Source organism: Eptatretus burgeri, chromosome 3 (assembly GCF_056783735.1).
Source record: "Eptatretus burgeri isolate ZD-2024b chromosome 3, Ebu_testis_v1, whole genome shotgun sequence".
Lineage (NCBI taxonomy): Eukaryota > Metazoa > Chordata > Myxini > Myxiniformes > Myxinidae > Eptatretus > Eptatretus burgeri.
The window spans coordinates 22,154,762-22,173,617 of NC_140963.1; the positions used below are offsets into that span (position 1 = coordinate 22,154,762).

Sequence of the window (18,856 nt, forward strand, 5' to 3'; positions counted from 1 at the left end):
ACTGCACATCACGCAGTCAACACCATCCCTACTGTCAAGTATGGTGGTGAAATCATCATGTCCTGGAGCTGCTTTTCATCAGTATGGACAGGAAAGCTTGTCAGGAAAGAAGGGACAATGGACAGTACAAAGTACAGGAGAATCCTTGATTATAACCTGCTTGAATCAGCCATGAATCTGAAACTGGATAGGAGATTCACATATGAACATGACAATGATCTGAAGCACAAAGCTAAAGCCACACTGGAGTGTCTGAATAAGAAGAAAATAAACGTTCTTGAGTGGTCCAGTCAAAGTCCTGACTTGAACCCAATTGAACATTTATGGTGAGACTTGAAGATTGCAGTCCATCGACGATCCCCATCAAACATGGCAGAACTAGAACAATTTTCACGTGAAGAATGGACAAATATTTTACCATCTCACTGGACAAAGCTGGTGGAGACCTACCCAAAAATACTCATGAGAATTGGCACTGACCTAAGGGGATGAATAATTTTACAACCAGTGAATTTTGATTTGTACATGTTTTTTGTAGATATTCCTGACATGTAACCTCCTTCAACTATAACAGTGTTTACTTTGATCTATTCAGTGATGAATACAAACGTTCAAAAGCAAAATTGTTTCTCCGTAATTCATCGAAATGTGACACTAGTGGTAGGGGGTGAATACTTTTGTAGGCCACTGGATTCTTGAAATTTATGACTTCTTTCCAGAGTTGACAACCGTAAACTTCAAGGAAGCCTTTTCCTCATTCCGGAAGAGTGGATTTGATATCAAGTGGGTCGACGGTTCGCACATACTCGCTTTGTTTTCGAGTGGAAGTGCGGCAAATGAAGCTGTGGTGTTGCCGCAAGCGAAGCTGCCAACATGCCCGGCTTTTCCTGGCCACCAAATAATCCCGACACAAATTCCAGGTTTATAAAGAGTTCCTGCAGCCAGTCAAGCCTCCGATACCACGTAACACGTTTGAGGCACGTCAATCAATCTTTCGGGCGGTTGGCTTGCAGCGGGACAGAGTAAGCAGGCAGCAGTACGAAGCAAGAGCAAAAGAAGGGCAGAGGAAAGTCAAGGTTTGCCAGGGAGCTGGAGGCTTGATTAGGAGACATGCCAATTGCAAGTACGTAAGCTGCTGCTCTTCGGTTCTTGGTCTCGAGTGAGCTGGAGGTGAAGATGAGTACACGGACCGACCGAGGTTTTACATGAACTGAGGTTTGAAAATATTGAACTTTACTGAATGTTGGATTGTATATAATTGGGGAAACCTAAGCTACTTATGCTTCCTCACACAGTGTGATTCTGGCCTGATTACACCGATCGATTGTTTGATATATAATTGTCAACTGGAACTGATGAAGGGCGATTTGTGGATTACGTTTCTTTATCGTCGCAGTTTTATGTTCCCATGTTTGCAGTACAATATTTATAAATGTGTAATTTTGTGGAACCATGCAGGAGTGTATCTGCGCAATGCCAACAAAGCCGTCATTTATTTCAAAGTTATGTCAACAATTTTTTTTTCTAAACTGGAAACCTTCTTCATTCGTTTTGCATTAACAGCTTGTGTATTGTGACCCAGTATTCTCACAATAGAGGAGAAAGCTCAAAATGCAAATTTAATAGAACATGGCTCGTCCAGTCGGAGTCCGATACAATGGGGGAGAGGTAGTGACTTCCTTTTGAGCTGCTTCGTCCGAGTGTCATTACTGACAAGACTCAGATTGGTGCGTCACAAAGAGGGAATTGATTCGGATGGACATCACTTCTTTTTTTTTGTCCCAATTGTTAACATTAGCTGGTGGAAGTGAAACATCCCATGGGTGTCTTTCACGTCATGTAGCGGAAGCAAATAATCACCAGAATCCTGGAGAAATCACAAATTCCTACCAAAATTACTTTCAGTCAATTGTCAGGACTGGCCAGCTGGTTTTGTGAAAGACTTGATCAGCTTCATGGCTTTCCAGTATCTTTCGAACGTTTCTTCCAGCAGGGCCACCCGGAAATTATTCTCTGTAATTTTCCATATACACCAAAGGTGTATCTTCAAAGTTATCATGTCAACAAGTTATCATGTTTTCTTGGTGGACAGCCTGGGTGTCACACACACAGCCTGTTCAGCAAGAAAACATACAAGGTGGGTGGAGGTTGTGTTTTCACACCTGTCTGTTTGTTTGGCTGTCTGCCTGTCTGTCTGTCTGTGAGCAGGATATCTCAAATAGTTGTGGATGGATTTGGACGAAAGTTGGTGTACAAGGTTACATGTGTGATACGGACGAATTGATTCGATTTTGGTGAAGATCCGGATCCGGATAGGAGAATTAAAATATATATATATTTTTTTTACTGATTCTTCACATTCACCATTGAATATACAGCAAGATATCTCAAAAAGTTAAGGACGGATTCGGACGAAACTTGGTGGATGAGTTGGAGATCTTTTCAGCAAATCTTTGTTATGAGAATATGGAGAAGACAAATTAATTATAATTTGATCAAAATGTCGAAAGTTCCATGAAGCAGATGGAAGAAGAAGTCCGAATACAAAGCGGACGAGTTTTGCATTTTCAAATGCTTTGTCGTTGTAATTGGAATTATATTTAGTGATGAATAAATTAAGACGGAGTTCTGAGGCTACAGTTGCCTATAAAGTCTTCTCGCCAGGGTTCAAATCCTGGCGAAGCTATAAACTGTCTTCCCGGTGTTTCACTGGCAGGTAATTCATCAATGTGACTGCCATCCCTCGGATGGACGTCAAACGACAATCCCGTCAGCCGGTATTGGTTGATGCATCTTGAAGAACTCATGGTGTCTTTCGTGAGGAGTGGGAAAGTTATTGCCAGCAGCATGAAGAAATTACAAAATACCTACCCTAACTACTGCTGGGAGAGGGATGGCGGCAAACCGCCCAGCGTTACACAGGCCAAGAAACGACTTTGGCAGAACAAACATTCAAACAAAAAGTATGGAACGTTGGACTTCGGTACAAGCAAACACATACGTGTACACACACGTGTACACACACACACGTACACACACGTGTACACACACACACGTACACACACACACGTGTACACACACACACGTACACACACGTGTACACACACACACGTACACACACACACACGTGTACACACACGTACACACACACATGTACACACACACACGTGTACACACACATGTACACACACGTGTACACACACACACGTACACACACATGTACACACACACACATGTACACACACACACACGTACACACACACACACACGTACACACACACGTACACACACACATGTAAACACACACGTGTACACACACACGTACACACACACGTACACACACACATGTACACACACGTACACACACACGTACACACACATGTACACACACGTGTACACACACACGTACACACACATGTACACACACGTGTACACACACACGTACACACACGTGTACACACACTCACAACACGTACACACACACACACACGTGTACACACACACACACACGTACACACACACACGTGTACACACACACGTACACACATGTACACACACGTACACACACACGTACACACACACGTGTACACACACACGTACACACACATGTACACACACGTGTACACACACACGTACACACACACGTGTACACACACACACGTACACACACGTGTACACACACACGTACACACACACGTGTACACACACACGTACACACACGTACACACACGTGTACACACACACATACACACACACGTGTACACACACACACACGTACACACACGTGTACACACACACACGTGTACACACGTACACACACATGTGTACACACACACAGACACCTCGTTGGTGTGTTTTTTCCGTGCCCCTGTGTCCTCCTTTCCGTGTATGAATTTGTAAATTTATTAAATATTAAATATCCCACTCGAGTGCCTCGTGTGATGGAGTGAGTGTAATCATCACAAGTCGGTGTGACTGTGTGCGATTCGTGCCTCGTGTGACAGAGTGAGTGTAATCATCACATGTCGGTGTGTGCGATTCGTGCCTCGTGTGACAGAGTGAGTGTAATCATCACATGTCGGTGTGACTGTGTGCGATTCGTGCCTCGTGTGACGGAGTGAGTGTAATCATCACAAGTCGGTGTGACTGTGTGCGATTCGTGCCTCGTGTGATGGAGTGAGTGTAACCATCACAAGTCGGTGTGACTGTGTGCGATTCGTGCCTCGTGTGACAGAGTGAGTGTAATCATCACAAGTCGGTGTGACTGTGTGCGATTCGTGCCTCGTGTGACGGTGTGAGTGTAATCATCACATGTCGGTGTGACTGTGTGCGATTCATTCCTCGTGTGACGGAGTGAGTGTAATCATCACAAGTCGGTGTGACTGTGTGCGATTCGTGCCTCGTGTGACGGAGTGAGTGTAATCATCACAAGTCGGTGTGACTGTGTGCGATTCGTGCCTCGTGTGACAGAGTGAGTGTAATCATCACAAGTCGGTGTGACTGTGTGCGATTCGTGCCTCGTGTGACAGAGTGAGTGTAATCATCACAAGTCGGTGTGTGCGATTCGTGCCTCGTGTGACAGAGTGAGTGTAATCATCACATGTCGGTGTGACTGTGTGCGATTCGTGCCTCGTGTGACGGAGTGAGTGTAATCATCACAAGTCGGTGTGACTGTGTGCGATTCGTGCCTCGTGTGATGGAGTGAGTGTAACCATCACAAGTCGGTGTGACTGTGTGCGATTCGTGCCTCGTGTGACAGAGTGAGTGTAATCATCACAAGTCGGTGTGACTGTGTGCGATTCGTGCCTCGTGTGACAGTGTGAGTGTAATCATCACATGTCGGTGTGACTGTGTGCGATTCATTCCTCGTGTGACGGAGTGAGTGTAATCATCACAAGTCGGTGTGACTGTGTGCGATTCGTGCCTCGTGTGACGGAGTGAGTGTAATCATCACAAGTCGGTGTGACTGTGTGCGATTCGTGCCTCGTGTGACAGAGTGAGTGTAATCATCACAAGTCGGTGTGACTGTGTGCGATTCGTGCCTCGTGTGACAGAGTGAGTGTAATCATCACAAGTCGGTGTGACTGTGCGATTCGTGCCTCGTGTGACAGAGTGAGTGTAATCATCACAAGTCGGTGTGACTGTGTGCGATTCGTGCCTCGTGTGACAGAGTGAGTGTAATCATCACAAGTCGGTGTGACTGTGTGCGATTCGTGCCTCGTGTGACGGAGTGAGTGTAATCATCACATGTCGGTGTGACTGTGTGCGATTCGTGCCTCGTGTGACGGAGTGAGTGTAATCATCACAAGTCGGTGTGACTGTGTGCGATTCGTACCTCGTGTGACGGAGTGAGTGTAATCATCACAAGTCGGTGTGACTGTGTGCGATTCGTGCCTCGTGTGACGGAGTGAGTGTAATCATCACAAGTCGGTGTGACTGTGTGCGATTCGTGCCTCGTGTGACAGAGTGAGTGTAATCATCACATGTCGGTGTGACTGTGTGCGATTCATGCCTCGTGTGACGGAGTGAGTGTAATCATCACAAGTCGGTGTGACTGTGTGGGATTCGTGCCTCTTGTGACGGAGTGAGTGTAATCATCACAAGTCGGTGTGACTGTGTGCGATTCGTGCCTCGTGTGACAGAGTGAGTGTAATCATCACATGTCGGTGTGACTGTGTGCGATTCGTGCCTCGTGTGACAGAGTGAGTGTAATCATCACATGTTGGTGTGACTGTGTGCGATTCATGCCTCGTGTGACGGAGTGAGTGTAATCATCACAAGTCGGTGTGACTGTGTGCGATTCGTGCCTCGTGTGACAGAGTGAGTGTAATCATCACATGTCGGTGTGTGCGATTCGTGCCTCGTGTGACAGAGTGAGTGTAATCATCACATGTCGGTGTGACTGTGTGCGATTCGTGCCTCGTGTGACGGAGTGAGTGTAATCATCACAAGTCGGTGTGACTGTGTGCGATTCGTGCCTCGTGTGACGGAGTGAGTGTAATCATCACAAGTCGGTGTGACTGTGTGCGATTCGTGCCTCGTGTGACAGAGTGAGTGTAATCATCACAAGTCGGTGTGACTGTGTGCGATTCGTGCCTCGTGTGACAGAGTGAGTGTAATCATCACAAGTCGGTGTGACTGTGTGCGATTCGTGCCTCGTGTGACGGAGTGAGTGTAATCATCACAAGTCGGTGTGACTGTGTGCGATTCGTGCCTCGTGTGACGGAGTGAGTGTAATCATCACAAGTCGGTGTGACTGTGTGCGATTCGTGCCTCGTGTGACAGAGTGAGTGTAATCATCACATGTCGGTGTGTGCGATTCGTGCCTCGTGTGACGGAGTGAGTGTAATCATCACATGTCGGTGTGACTGTGTGCGATTCGTGCCTCGTGTGACGGAGTGAGTGTAATCATCACATGTCGGTGTGACTGTGTGCGATTCGTGCCTTGTGTGACAGAGTGAGTGTAATCATCACAAGTCGGTGTGACTGTGTGCGATTCGTGCCTCGTGTGACAGAGTGAGTGTAATCATCACATGTCGGTGTGACTGTGTGCGATTCGTGCCTCTTGTGACGGAGTGAGTGTAATCATCACAAGTCGGTGTGACTGTGTGCGATTCGTGCCTCGTGTGACAGAGTGAGTGTAATCATCACAAGTCGGTGTGACTGTGTGCGATTCGTGCCTCGTGTGACGGAGTGAGTGTAATCATCACATGTCGGTGTGTGCGATTCGTGCCTCGTGTGACAGAGTGAGTGTAATCATCACATGTCGGTGTGACTGTGTGCGATTCGTGCCTCGTGTGACAGAGTGAGTGTAATCATCACATGTCGGTGTGACTGTGTGCGATTCATGCCTCGTGTGACGGAGTGAGTGTAATCATCACAAGTCGGTGTGACTGTGTGGGATTCGTGCCTCTTGTGACGGAGTGAGTGTAATCATCACAAGTCGGTGTGACTGTGTGCGATTCGTGCCTCGTGTGACAGAGTGAGTGTAATCATCACATGTCGGTGTGACTGTGTGCGATTCGTGCCTCGTGTGATGGAGTGAGTGTAATCATCACAAGTCGGTGTGACTGTGTGCGATTCGTGCCTCGTGTGACAGAGTGAGTGTAATCATCACATGTTGGTGTGACTGTGTGCGATTCATGCCTCGTGTGACGGAGTGAGTGTAATCATCACAAGTCGGTGTGACTGTGTGCGATTCGTGCCTCGTGTGACAGAGTGAGTGTAATCATCACATGTCGGTGTGTGCGATTCGTGCCTCGTGTGACAGAGTGAGTGTAATCATCACATGTCGGTGTGACTGTGTGCGATTCGTGCCTCGTGTGACGGAGTGAGTGTAATCATCACAAGTCGGTGTGACTGTGTGCGATTCGTGCCTCGTGTGACGGAGTGAGTGTAATCATCACAAGTCGGTGTGACTGTGTGCGATTCGTGCCTCGTGTGACGGAGTGAGTGTAATCATCACAAGTCGGTGTGACTCTGTGCGATTCGTGCCTCGTGTGACAGAGTGAGTGTAATCATCACAAGTCGGTGTGACTGTGTGCGATTCGTGCCTCGTGTGACAGAGTGAGTGTAATCATCACATGTCGGTGTGACTCTGTGCGATTCGTGCCTCGTGTGACGGAGTGAGTGTAATCATCACAAGTCGGTGTGACTGTGTGCGATTCGTGCCTCGTGTGACAGAGTGAGTGTAATCATCACATGTCGGTGTGTGCGATTCGTGCCTCGTGTGACAGAGTGAGTGTAATCATCACAAGTCGGTGTGACTGTGTGCGATTCGTGCCTCGTGTGACAGAGTGAGTGTAATCATCACAAGTCGGTGTGACTGTGTGCGATTCGTGCCTCGTGTGACGGAGTGAGTGTAATCATCACAAGTCGGTGTGACTGTGTGCGATTCGTGCCTCGTGTGACGGAGTGAGTGTAATCATCACAAGTCGGTGTGACTCTGTGCGATTCGTGCCTCGTGTGACAGAGTGAGTGTAATCATCACATGTCGGTGTGTGCGATTCGTGCCTCGTGTGACGGAGTGAGTGTAATCATCACATGTCGGTGTGACTGTGTGCGATTCGTGCCTCGTGTGACGGAGTGAGTGTAATCATCACATGTCGGTGTGACTGTGTGCGATTCGTGCCTCGTGTGACAGAGTGAGTGTAATCATCACAAGTCGGTGTGACTGTGTGCGATTCGTGCCTCGTGTGACAGAGTGAGTGTAATCATCACAAGTCGGTGTGACTGTGTGCGATTCGTGTCTCGTGTGACGGAGTGAGTGTAATCATCACAAGTCGGTGTGACTGTGTGCGATTCGTGCCTCGTGTGACGGAGTGAGTGTAATCATCACAAGTCGGTGTGACTGTGTGCGATTCGTGCCTCGTGTGACAGAGTGAGTGTAATCATCACATGTCGGTGTGACTGTGTGCGATTCGTGCCTCGTGTGACAGAGTGAGTGTAATCATCACATGTCGGTGTGACTGTGTGCGATTCGTGCCTCGTGTGATGGAGTGAGTGTAATCATCACAAGTCGGTGTGACTGTGTGCGATTCGTGCCTCGTGTGACAGAGTGAGTGTAATCATCACATGTTGGTGTGACTGTGTGCGATTCATGCCTCGTGTGACGGAGTGAGTGTAATCATCACAAGTCGGTGTGACTGTGTGCGATTCGTGCCTCGTGTGACAGAGTGAGTGTAATCATCACATGTCGGTGTGTGCGATTCGTGCCTCGTGTGACAGAGTGAGTGTAATCATCACATGTCGGTGTGACTGTGTGCGATTCGTGCCTCGTGTGACGGAGTGAGTGTAATCATCACAAGTCGGTGTGACTGTGTGCGATTCGTGCCTCGTGTGACGGAGTGAGTGTAATCATCACAAGTCGGTGTGACTGTGTGCGATTCGTGCCTCGTGTGACAGAGTGAGTGTAATCATCACAAGTCGGTGTGACTGTGTGCGATTCGTGCCTCGTGTGACAGAGTGAGTGTAATCATCACAAGTCGGTGTGACTGTGTGCGATTCGTGCCTCGTGTGACGGAGTGAGTGTAATCATCACAAGTCGGTGTGACTGTGTGCGATTCGTGCCTCGTGTGACGGAGTGAGTGTAATCATCACAAGTCGGTGTGACTGTGTGCGATTCGTGCCTCGTGTGACAGAGTGAGTGTAATCATCACATGTCGGTGTGTGCGATTCGTGCCTCGTGTGACGGAGTGAGTGTAATCATCACATGTCGGTGTGACTGTGTGCGATTCGTGCCTCGTGTGACGGAGTGAGTGTAATCATCACATGTCGGTGTGACTGTGTGCGATTCGTGCCTCGTGTGACAGAGTGAGTGTAATCATCACAAGTCGGTGTGACTGTGTGCGATTCGTGCCTCGTGTGACAGAGTGAGTGTAATCATCACAAGTCGGTGTGACTGTGTGCGATTCGTGTCTCGTGTGACGGAGTGAGTGTAATCATCACAAGTCGGTGTGACTGTGTGCGATTCGTGCCTCGTGTGACGGAGTGAGTGTAATCATCACAAGTCGGTGTGACTGTGTGCGATTCGTGCCTCGTGTGACAGAGTGAGTGTAATCATCACATGTCGGTGTGACTGTGTGCGATTCGTGCCTCTTGTGACGGAGTGAGTGTAATCATCACAAGTCGGTGTGACTGTGTGCGATTCGTGCCTCTTGTGACGGAGTGAGTGTAATCATCACAAGTCGGTGTGACTGTGTGCGATTCGTGCCTCTTGTGACGGAGTGAGTGTAATCATCACAAGTCGGTGTGACTGTGTGCGATTCGTGCCTCGTGTGACGGAGTGAGTGTAATCATCACAAGTCGGTGTGACTGTGTGCGATTCGTGCCTCGTGTGACGGAGTGAGTGTAATCATCACAAGTCGGTGTGACTGTGTGCGATTCGTGCCTCGTGTGACGGAGTGAGTGTAATCATCACATGTCGGTGTGACTGTGTGCGATTCGTGCCTCGTGTGACGGAGTGAGTGTAATCATCACAAGTCGGTGTGACTGTGTGCGATTCGTGCCTCGTGTGACAGAGTGAGTGTAATCATCACAAGTCGGTGTGACTGTGTGCGATTCGTGCCTCGTGTGACAGTGTGAGTGTAATCATCACAAGTCGGTGTGACTGTGTGCGATTCGTGCCTTGGGTTCTCCAGGTTCTCCGCTTCACAACTACCCGACAAAACCGAGCCGTGAGGGCTCGGCATCACGTGTGAAGTTCCACGGAAGCATCACGTGACCTGAGGAAGAAACTCATCGCAATTCTGGGTGAAAATTCAAGTTTATTTAACATGAACATTCCATCGGAGTGACGTGACGCCTTCTATCGCAGCCGTCGCCGTCACCGTCCCGCTCAAGCTTGCGTTGTTGCTTCCAAGGTCGAGTAAACCAAGACCAGGATGTTTCACTTTTCACCAAGTCCCTCCTTTCACCCTTCACGTAACACGATGTGGAGAGAAAAAAAAAATCTTAATTTTCCATACGGCGAGGGAACCAGCGAACCGCGACGCACTCATCATCCAAAATGGACGACGCGATGACGTAGTTCGCGTCGACGCACGTCCGAGAAAGCGTGGTCGAAGGCAGCGCGCGGACCGGCGGGCGGGAAAGTCTTTCCGGGCGCGCGCGCGCCTCGCGGTGCGCCCATTTCAAACGTCGACTCAATTGAATTTGCTCGCAGTTTTTGAAGCATCCACTTCTTCCTCCTCCAATTATATCCGCCCCCTTTTTTACGCTCGTGCGAAACTCCTCCCCTCGTCCTCTTCTCTCATCCCTCCCTGTTCATTCTGCCAGCTGCTGCTTCGTAACGGGATCCGTCTCGCTCGGGGTATATCTTTCTTTGCATTATTTTAAATTCAACATCCTCACCGTGCGACTATTTACAGCCGAACCAAACGGGTAAGGAATGCCGGAGTTATTATTTTTTTCCCGCCACGCCGTCCTGAGTCTTACTTTTAAACGGAATGTTCATTCACTGCTTGTACAGGAAGAAAAAAAAACAACCAAAAAAAAAAAACCCGAAACTTTTTATTTCCTGTCGCTCGATGTCGAGTGGGCCGCGACGGCTTTGTCGCTCGACTTGCTGAATGTTTGTGTTTTTATTTATTTATTTATCCGATTTTGAGGCTCGTCTTTCGGCCGAGCGGACGGGAGGGAGGAGGGGGGGTGGATCTGAGGGACCTGGTTCAGGTTTCGGCCCTTGATCCATCTCTTCCGTAGGACGGTTGACGAGTTGAGCGGGCTGTGCTGCTTCGCTTGGGTACCTTGTCTACGTTTAGTGGGGTCTGGGGGGGGGGGATTCCCGGGGTGTGTTCAGTTACCAAACAGCGAAGCAGCCGTTTCGAATGGAGTGCTTAAGCCGCTTGGCGAGCGCTCGACAAGCTGCTCGGTAAGCGAACATGCCGGTGGTGTGGACCAGGGCGTGGTGTCTGTGTTTAACTAAACTATCTTTGTTTCCCTTGGTGTTCGTCGCACTTCTTCCCCTCATTGCGACATTCCCACGTTATCTTCGCTGGGAGGCCATTTCTATCAAGACTTGCCTCATTCCTCAAGAGCATTTGTCATTCAACATCAAAAGGCGACACTGCCTCGAACCAAATCACCATCACCACCACCATCACCCCATCACCATCACCATCACCCTTATTTTTACCTCCTCCACCCAAGGTGGGTGACGTTGTCTTCACCCTGTCTCTGTCTGTCTGTGAGCAGGATATCTCCAAAAGTTTTGGACGAATTCCGACCAAACTTGGTGGACGTGTTGGGTGTGTGACAAGGATGTGTTGGTGAGATTTTGGTGAAGATCCAGATGCAGGAATTTTAATTATTATTATTTTAAAAGTGATTCTATACCCTTGATAGATGGGACCAACAACATGATATATATCCATGACTTCTCAAAAAGTTGTCGATGGATGATGACCAAACTTGGTGGACGTGTTGGGTGTGTGACAAGGATGTGTTGGTGAGATTTTGGTGAAGATCCAGATGCAGGAATTTTAATTATTATTATTTTAAAAGTGATTCTATACCCTTGATAGATGGGACCAACAACATGATATATATCCATGACTTCTCAAAAAGTTGTCGATGGATGATGACCAAACTTGGTGGATTAGTTGGCTTGGTGACGAGAACAAGCCGATGAGATTTTGCTTCAGGTGTGTGTATGATTGGCAGTTTTCTGATCGTTTAAAGCACCTGGAGCTTGTGCAGGTATTCCAGGTTTTCGTCGAACGTGGCGGTGAAGTTTGACAGGTTTGTGCGTCTCCAAAGTTCAGTGTTGTTGGTCGATTTCTCCTTTAACCCTGTTGGCGAGGAAACCGATTTTTTTTGCACAAGCTGATATGTCGGGTCTTAGTTGAAATTATTCACTGGTAGCGTTGGTAGTTTTCTGATGTGCCTGTTGTACATGTTTTGTATCGCATCAAATGCAGAGCTGTGTATAGAACGATGACTCGCTGCATATGTATGTGTGCCCCCCGTAGGTGCCCCCTTCTGTGTACAATCGCCGTGACCATGCACATTCGTTCAGGTCGTTTGATGTTCCATACTCTTTTGGAGAGCGTTGGTGCTTCTGAAGCCTTTTTGTTGGCTGGGTTGTACTAGGTGGTTTGCCATTGCCTTCACCGTGTTTGTCCATGTTCTGTCGTTGAAAATGCTGACCATCGAGCAAAGAAGCAGCACGTACCATCTTTAAAGTCTTTTATATGACTCGGCCGGGGTTCGAACCACCGACCTCCCAGACCCGGAGCGGACACATTAGCCATGATGCCACCAGGTCTGGTTATTGCGAGCAGGTACATGATCAACGATGTTGTGTTTTATTTGTTCCATTGTCGTGCACTTTGGGAATGGCATGACTTTTGAAATTTTTGATGTTGTTGATGCTGATGCTCGTGTCCGATCCATCTCTTCCCGCCTCGAGTCATCTTGGCAGTGTTTTCCTTCTTGAGTGATGAGTGGTAATTGGAGGGGATGGTGTAAGCGTTCCTTTTAATAGCTTCTGCTCAAGTGGGGAGACATTAATAGCCTTTTGACTAATTTGTTGACCTGCTTTGCATTTTGTTTGATGCTCGGCTGACATTTTCGAGTTTGATATCGTCATGGTGACCATTCAGACCAGGGTACAAATCTCACTCGCTGATGAGGCAAAGGTGAGCCGGGGGGACATGGTTAAATTTCCCACCCGGATGGTCACTGATCTAACGACGGTCCTTGGGGCTGGACGTCGTCTGCCGAGAAAGCCAAAATATATCTTTGCTTCAGTTTTTGATGCACAGAAACGCCGAGTCAAACCATGCTCTAACCATGCTACACAGCTCTGAAACGTGCAGAAACGCTAATTGCTAATGGTCTTGAGTTCAATTGCAACCATGGTTTTGTGATCCAATCGGGGACCACACAGAGCCAACAACTTCTTTTGTTTAGAGTTGAGACTCGTGGAAGAGCGAGAACACAGAACAGATCAGGATGCAACATAACAAAAGAAACTGCACAAAGAGAAGGGGGTTGGGGTGGGGGAGGAGGTGAAATTGGACAGACGAATAAACAAGGGATGCAGGTAATGATGATGGGTAGGGGAGAATGCAAGGTGTGGACAAGATGGCTCCAGAAGCAGAAGCAGAAGTTGGGGGTAGAGTGGTTTAATGGTTGTCAAAAAGTTCATAGTTTGAGATGATGTTGAGCTGCAGTACCAAATGAGATTAAAGAGAATGTGGAAGTTGGTTCCATGGGTGGGAAAAAGAGAAACAAAAGAGTGGAGGTGAACAGTGCTTCTTTATGTACGTCGTTTCATGAGGAAGGTTTATGGGCCATGTGTACCCATGAGGTACCTGGGGGGGGGGGTGACTGGCCAAACCACTGAGAGGGCAGAGGGTGCAAGACCAGAAAAGAGGTGCAAGAAGATCTACCACAGACCTTGTGGTGATGGCAAAGTGACAGGCCCAGAGACAAAGGGTAGAGGAGCTCCTTGTGAGCCAACGGCCATCCATATCTAATGCCAAACTGTGTCTGTTGACGTCGTCCTGCAGTTGGGTTACTTTTTTATTAAGAGGTTGGTTGCAGGATTTGCACTCCGGCCACCGTAAAACCCTTCATTCCGCAAAACATTCTCGAAGCATAAAAAAAATCTGAACACCCACTCCGTGGGAGTACCTCCTGTGCAGCTTCCCTTCGCAGGGCTGCTCACCGGATGACGGGATTGGGGCAAAGCCTTCGGGACCCCCAATCCTTGATAGGAGGGAAACCTTCCAGGGTCAGATTGTGGTAGTGTGTGTCAGGTGGTGCTGAGGTGTCGTCCACCAGATGGCGGTCTCCTTGGGTTAACCTGAGGCGGTCCCTTCGAGTGGGTGCCTGGGATGCCTTTTCCCGAAGAGAGGATGATCACCTGCCCAAACACTTGAACTCAGATGATAACAGACATCAGTATTGCAGCACTCTGAGGTTCGGAGACCGGATTGCAGCGAGATGGCATGGCAGGTGGTTGCACCTACGATTGGTCTGGTCACGCTGGTGGTTACCACGCCCATTGAGTTGCTGCAGCTGTGTCCAATAAGCTGACTCAAATGATAATTGAGGCAACACCGGTCAACGAGCGAATTATGAGATGAAGGATTTGTCACTTCTTGGGTGTCATTTCCCTGGTCTGTGTACATGCTCAGACTGCAGCGAGTGATCTCACCGTGAAGGATGCATTCTACGCCACGCTCGAGTCTGTGGTTGATCATTGCCCCAGACGAGATACTCTTCCAGTCTTTCGGGATTTCAATGCATCAATTGGAACTGATAGGGATGGTTATTGGACATGTGTTGGTCCCCATGGGTCTGGAACTGTGAACCAGAATAGCACAAATTATTTTATTTTATTTTTTATTTTTTTGACTTTGCAAGAAGTCACGGACTTAAGGTGGCTGGCTCATGGTTTCAGCGCCCACAGGCTCATCGCTGGACTTGGTATTCCAACGCTGGCGGTGTGGCAAAGGAGATTGACCATGTCCTCGTTGATGGTCATTGGAGGATGATCCAGAACTGCAGGGTCTACCAGAGTGCTCACTTCCTCAATACTGACTACAGCAGTGTTTCTCAAGGTGGGGCATGGCAATATTTTGGTGGGGCATGAGGATTCAGAACTAATGAATCAATATATGATCGCTTTCATGGCTTTGCACGTTCAAATTTGCAAAAAAGCAAAGATGTTTGGATTTGTGACATTTCTGGATTTGTGCCGATGCAACATATTGTGACGTCTACCGGACTTGAACAGTCCCGCCAACGTCGAATGAGCCGAAACGATGGAGGCGGTTTATTTATTTATAACCCAAACATGGCGGTTCTAATCGCTCTACCGCAAACGGGACGAGGAAGGTGGCACGAGTCACTTTTCACTGAGTTGATGATGATGTTTATTTGTTTTTATTATTAACCAGAAATAACAAGACTCGGCAAGAAGAGGGATCCGGGGAGATTCGACGGGATGGTGTGGGATCGGGCGTGGGGAAAAACACAGACAATTCCAATGAATATACAATTCTCAAACCCTATAAGGCGCCAAGTACACACACACACGTACACACACACACACACACGTACACACACACACACACACACACACACACACACACACACACACACACACAACGTAGCTACTTCTGGTGGTCAGGATGGACCGTGGTGTGGACGCAACTGTCCCTGGATCAGCGTCGGACGAGCTGGCCTTGCTCTCGTCAGGGGGGGGGGGGCAGGAGAAACCGTGGTGCTGTCGACCTCCTGGTCCTGGCCCAAGTCCGCTCACAGCCGCCAGGGAACCAGTTCTGGCGCCAAATTGCGAGCAGGAGAGGGAGGCAGGTCCGCCCGCCGTTCGACCCCGTACTGCGAGTCAGCAGAACCCCAGAGCCAACCAAGTTGAGGCACGAGGCTCAGCAAGGCTCCAAGACACGATGAAGAACACGATCGAGTCAGCACAACAAGTACGCTTCCTGCGCAACAGCCTCCACACCAAAAAAACACGATCTTTTTGTCCCGATCTTCTTCCTCTTCCTTTTTTGACCCCGAACAGAACCTTTTTATCCTCCTGTCCTCGTCACTTCCAATCGAGCCGTTTATTGGCCCACCGCCGTCGCCTTCCGCCAATCGTGATCACGGGGCGGAGCCATCCGCTGCACTGTCCTGTGACGTCACGGCCAGCCTCCAGGGACTACCAAAAGGGGTTTACGCAGACACACTTACCCTATCCCGTGTCCCTATCTAATTACGTGACAATTATCATTTCCCCCTTGAAGAAATGAACATTTACTAGACGACTTATCACCACTGAATTGCTACTTATTACATCGAGATCCTGGTAAACTCGAACAGCATGGCATACCTAATTAAACATCCTAATTACCCTTTGAATGCATACCCCCCCCTCAAACGGAACAATATCGTCAAGAAATTTTAGCCGATTCCCTTGGTTGAAAAGAATGTGAGGGAACTGACGAGGCAAAGGACGTCATTGTTGACTACTTGAAAATGTTGGTTAATGGCTTCAATGACAGATTTCATAATTTGAAAGCAATGGAGTTCCCTTCTTGGTTGACTCAGCCATTTCTGGAGGATGTACCTGAAGTACCAGAGCAATACCAAGAGGAGTTATGCAAGTTGCAACAAGATGAGTCTGAAAAATCTTTTCAATATCAAAGGAACCATAATGTGGCTGTCTGAGGAGAGCGAAAATAAATACCCAAACTCGACTGCTTTGGCAAGGGAAGTATTGATAAATTTTCCATCATCTTATTTAGTGTTGTTACCGATTTGCTTCAAGCTAAGAGAAATCGACTGAAAATTACGAAACTTGGTGATTTAAGGCTGAAACTGATAAAATTGGTTCCTCGAATCAAACAAATCTGCAGCCAGTGTCAAGGGCAGGGCTCCCATTGAAGTGAGTAGCAATTGAATAAAATTTGCAATAAAGTTTTAATAAAGACTTTTGAACACATATGTAGTATATACCGTAGTGTCTCCAATCATGTTGGGGCGGAGGATTTTTAACCTCCGCCATCTTTGAAAATGGATGGAGGTTACTGTTTTCACCCCTTTCTGTTTGTTTATTTGTTTGTTTGTGAACAGTATTATGGAAAAACTCCTCGACAGATTTCGACGAAACTTGGTGGGGCGGTGGGGGGGGGGGGGGTTAGGTCTGGTCCAAGGATCGTGCCATTAGATTTTGGACTTGGTCCAAAATCCAATATGGCCGCTATGGTGGCCAATTAGAAAAAAGATTTGAATTTTTTTTTTTTGCATTTCTACATGCTTTAAGTGATTTCCAACCCCCCCCCCCAAAAAAAAAGAGGAAAAAAAAATTTACAATTTTTTTTCTTTTTTTTGGGAGGGGGGGGGGGAGGGTTGGAAATCACTTAAAACATGAAGAAATGCAAAAAAATAAGAAATCGAAATTAAACGAAATTTAGATTTTTTTTTTTTTTTTTTTTTTTTTTTTTTTTGCATTTGTACATGTTATAAGTGATTTCCAACAAAAAAAACATGCCAAAATTATAATTGCGACTGATTTTGGAACTTTAGGTGGATATACCCACGTAAAATCAATTTGTCTCAAGGAATCTAGTTATGACGAATGAATTTAGTATGTAAAGGGAAAGTTGCAAACTATAACTCTGTGAGCACTGTTGACGTCAAATTGAATGAATAGGATATCAGGTTCACTTGAGTGACCAAGCAGTATTGGCGGCGGAGGTTTTGCACTCTACCGAGTGCTCCCCCTCAAGTTTTGAAAATCAAAGTGGGGCGTGGGACAAAAAATGTTGAGAAACACTGGACTACAAGCTTGTTGTAGCAACTCTGAAGTTGCAGCTTAGATCTAGGACAATGGTACCATCCCAGCCTTGGCTGCATGCTGGCAAGCTCAAGGATGAGAGGGTAGCTGAGAAGTTTGCAAACAGGCTGAGTGGAGATTTTGGGGGGTCAGGGTGCTTTGGAGGATCCTGAAGAGTTGTGGAGTGCCTTCAAGACCACCGTCCTTGATGTTGCCAGTGGATGTCTTGGAACTCACCGGAGGGCGAAGAATAATTTTGTCTCAAGGGTCGTTGATTTCCATTGGTCAGTCACAGGGCCAGGCTGAATGGCAGCACTGAGCTGTTCAGGGAGCTGAGGCGTAAAACTGTACGTGCACTAGGGGTGGACACGGAGGCCTATGTGCAAGGAATCTGTGAGGGGGTAGAGCGTCACCTGTGGTCAAGTGATTCTCGTCCTGCTTACAGGGGAATTTGTGCATTGCGTTCCTCCAAGCCCTGTCCCTCTGTGTGCTGTAGTTGGAGCAGAGGGTGGTCGGCTGTTGACAGAGGAGTCCGAAGTGAAGGCTCGCTGGGCCAGTTACCTTGAGCGTTGTACCAGGCTGATCCACCAGCTGTTGAGTTGGATGTCAGGGGTGTTACAATCCCTATTGCTGACCCTCCAATCAACTGTGGTCCACCTTCGTTTGTCGAAACACAGGCTGCGGTGAAATGCTGCACTCTTGTCGTTGCATGCAGTTCTGTGCTCTGCCAGGAACACAGGCATCATCCCAACTGAGTGGAAGGGGGGGGGGCCTTGTTGTCCCTCTCTGGAAAGGGAAGGGTGATTGCCAAGACTGCATCAACTACCGAGGGGTGATGCTGCTCTCAGTTCTGGGCAAGGTCTTTGCTCAGATAATAATTATTGATTGGGTTCGCCACCATCTGCTTTAGCATCAGCGTCCAGAGAAGTCAGGCTTTACACCAAAGATGTCAACGATTGACTGTATCCTTGCTCTTCGGGTCCTCACCGAACACAGACGATAGTTTCGGCAGGGGCTGCTTGCTGCCTATGTTTATCTCTGTTCAGCGTTTGATTCAGTGAA

The 18,856-nt window shown here is 47.9% G+C and overlaps 1 protein-coding gene across 9 annotated transcripts in view; it reads left to right on the forward strand.

Moving 5' to 3' along the window:
- The first annotated feature begins 831 nt into the window (after positions 1–831).
- The window catches only part of LOC147029528 (uncharacterized), a 195,320-nt gene continuing 177,295 nt past the window's right edge, over positions 832–18,856 (forward strand). For 2 of the 9 annotated variants that reach the window (XM_085872638.1, XM_085872637.1), the window contains exons 1-2: positions 10,471–10,881; positions 12,471–12,782. Coding sequence is in view for 1 of the 9 variants with exons in the window: in XM_085872637.1 (XP_085728763.1) it covers positions 12,693–12,782 (90 nt within the window). In the remaining 8 variants the exon portion in view is untranslated. The other 7 variants (XM_085872647.1, XM_085872640.1, XM_085872646.1 and 4 more) reach the window with 7 other exon arrangements.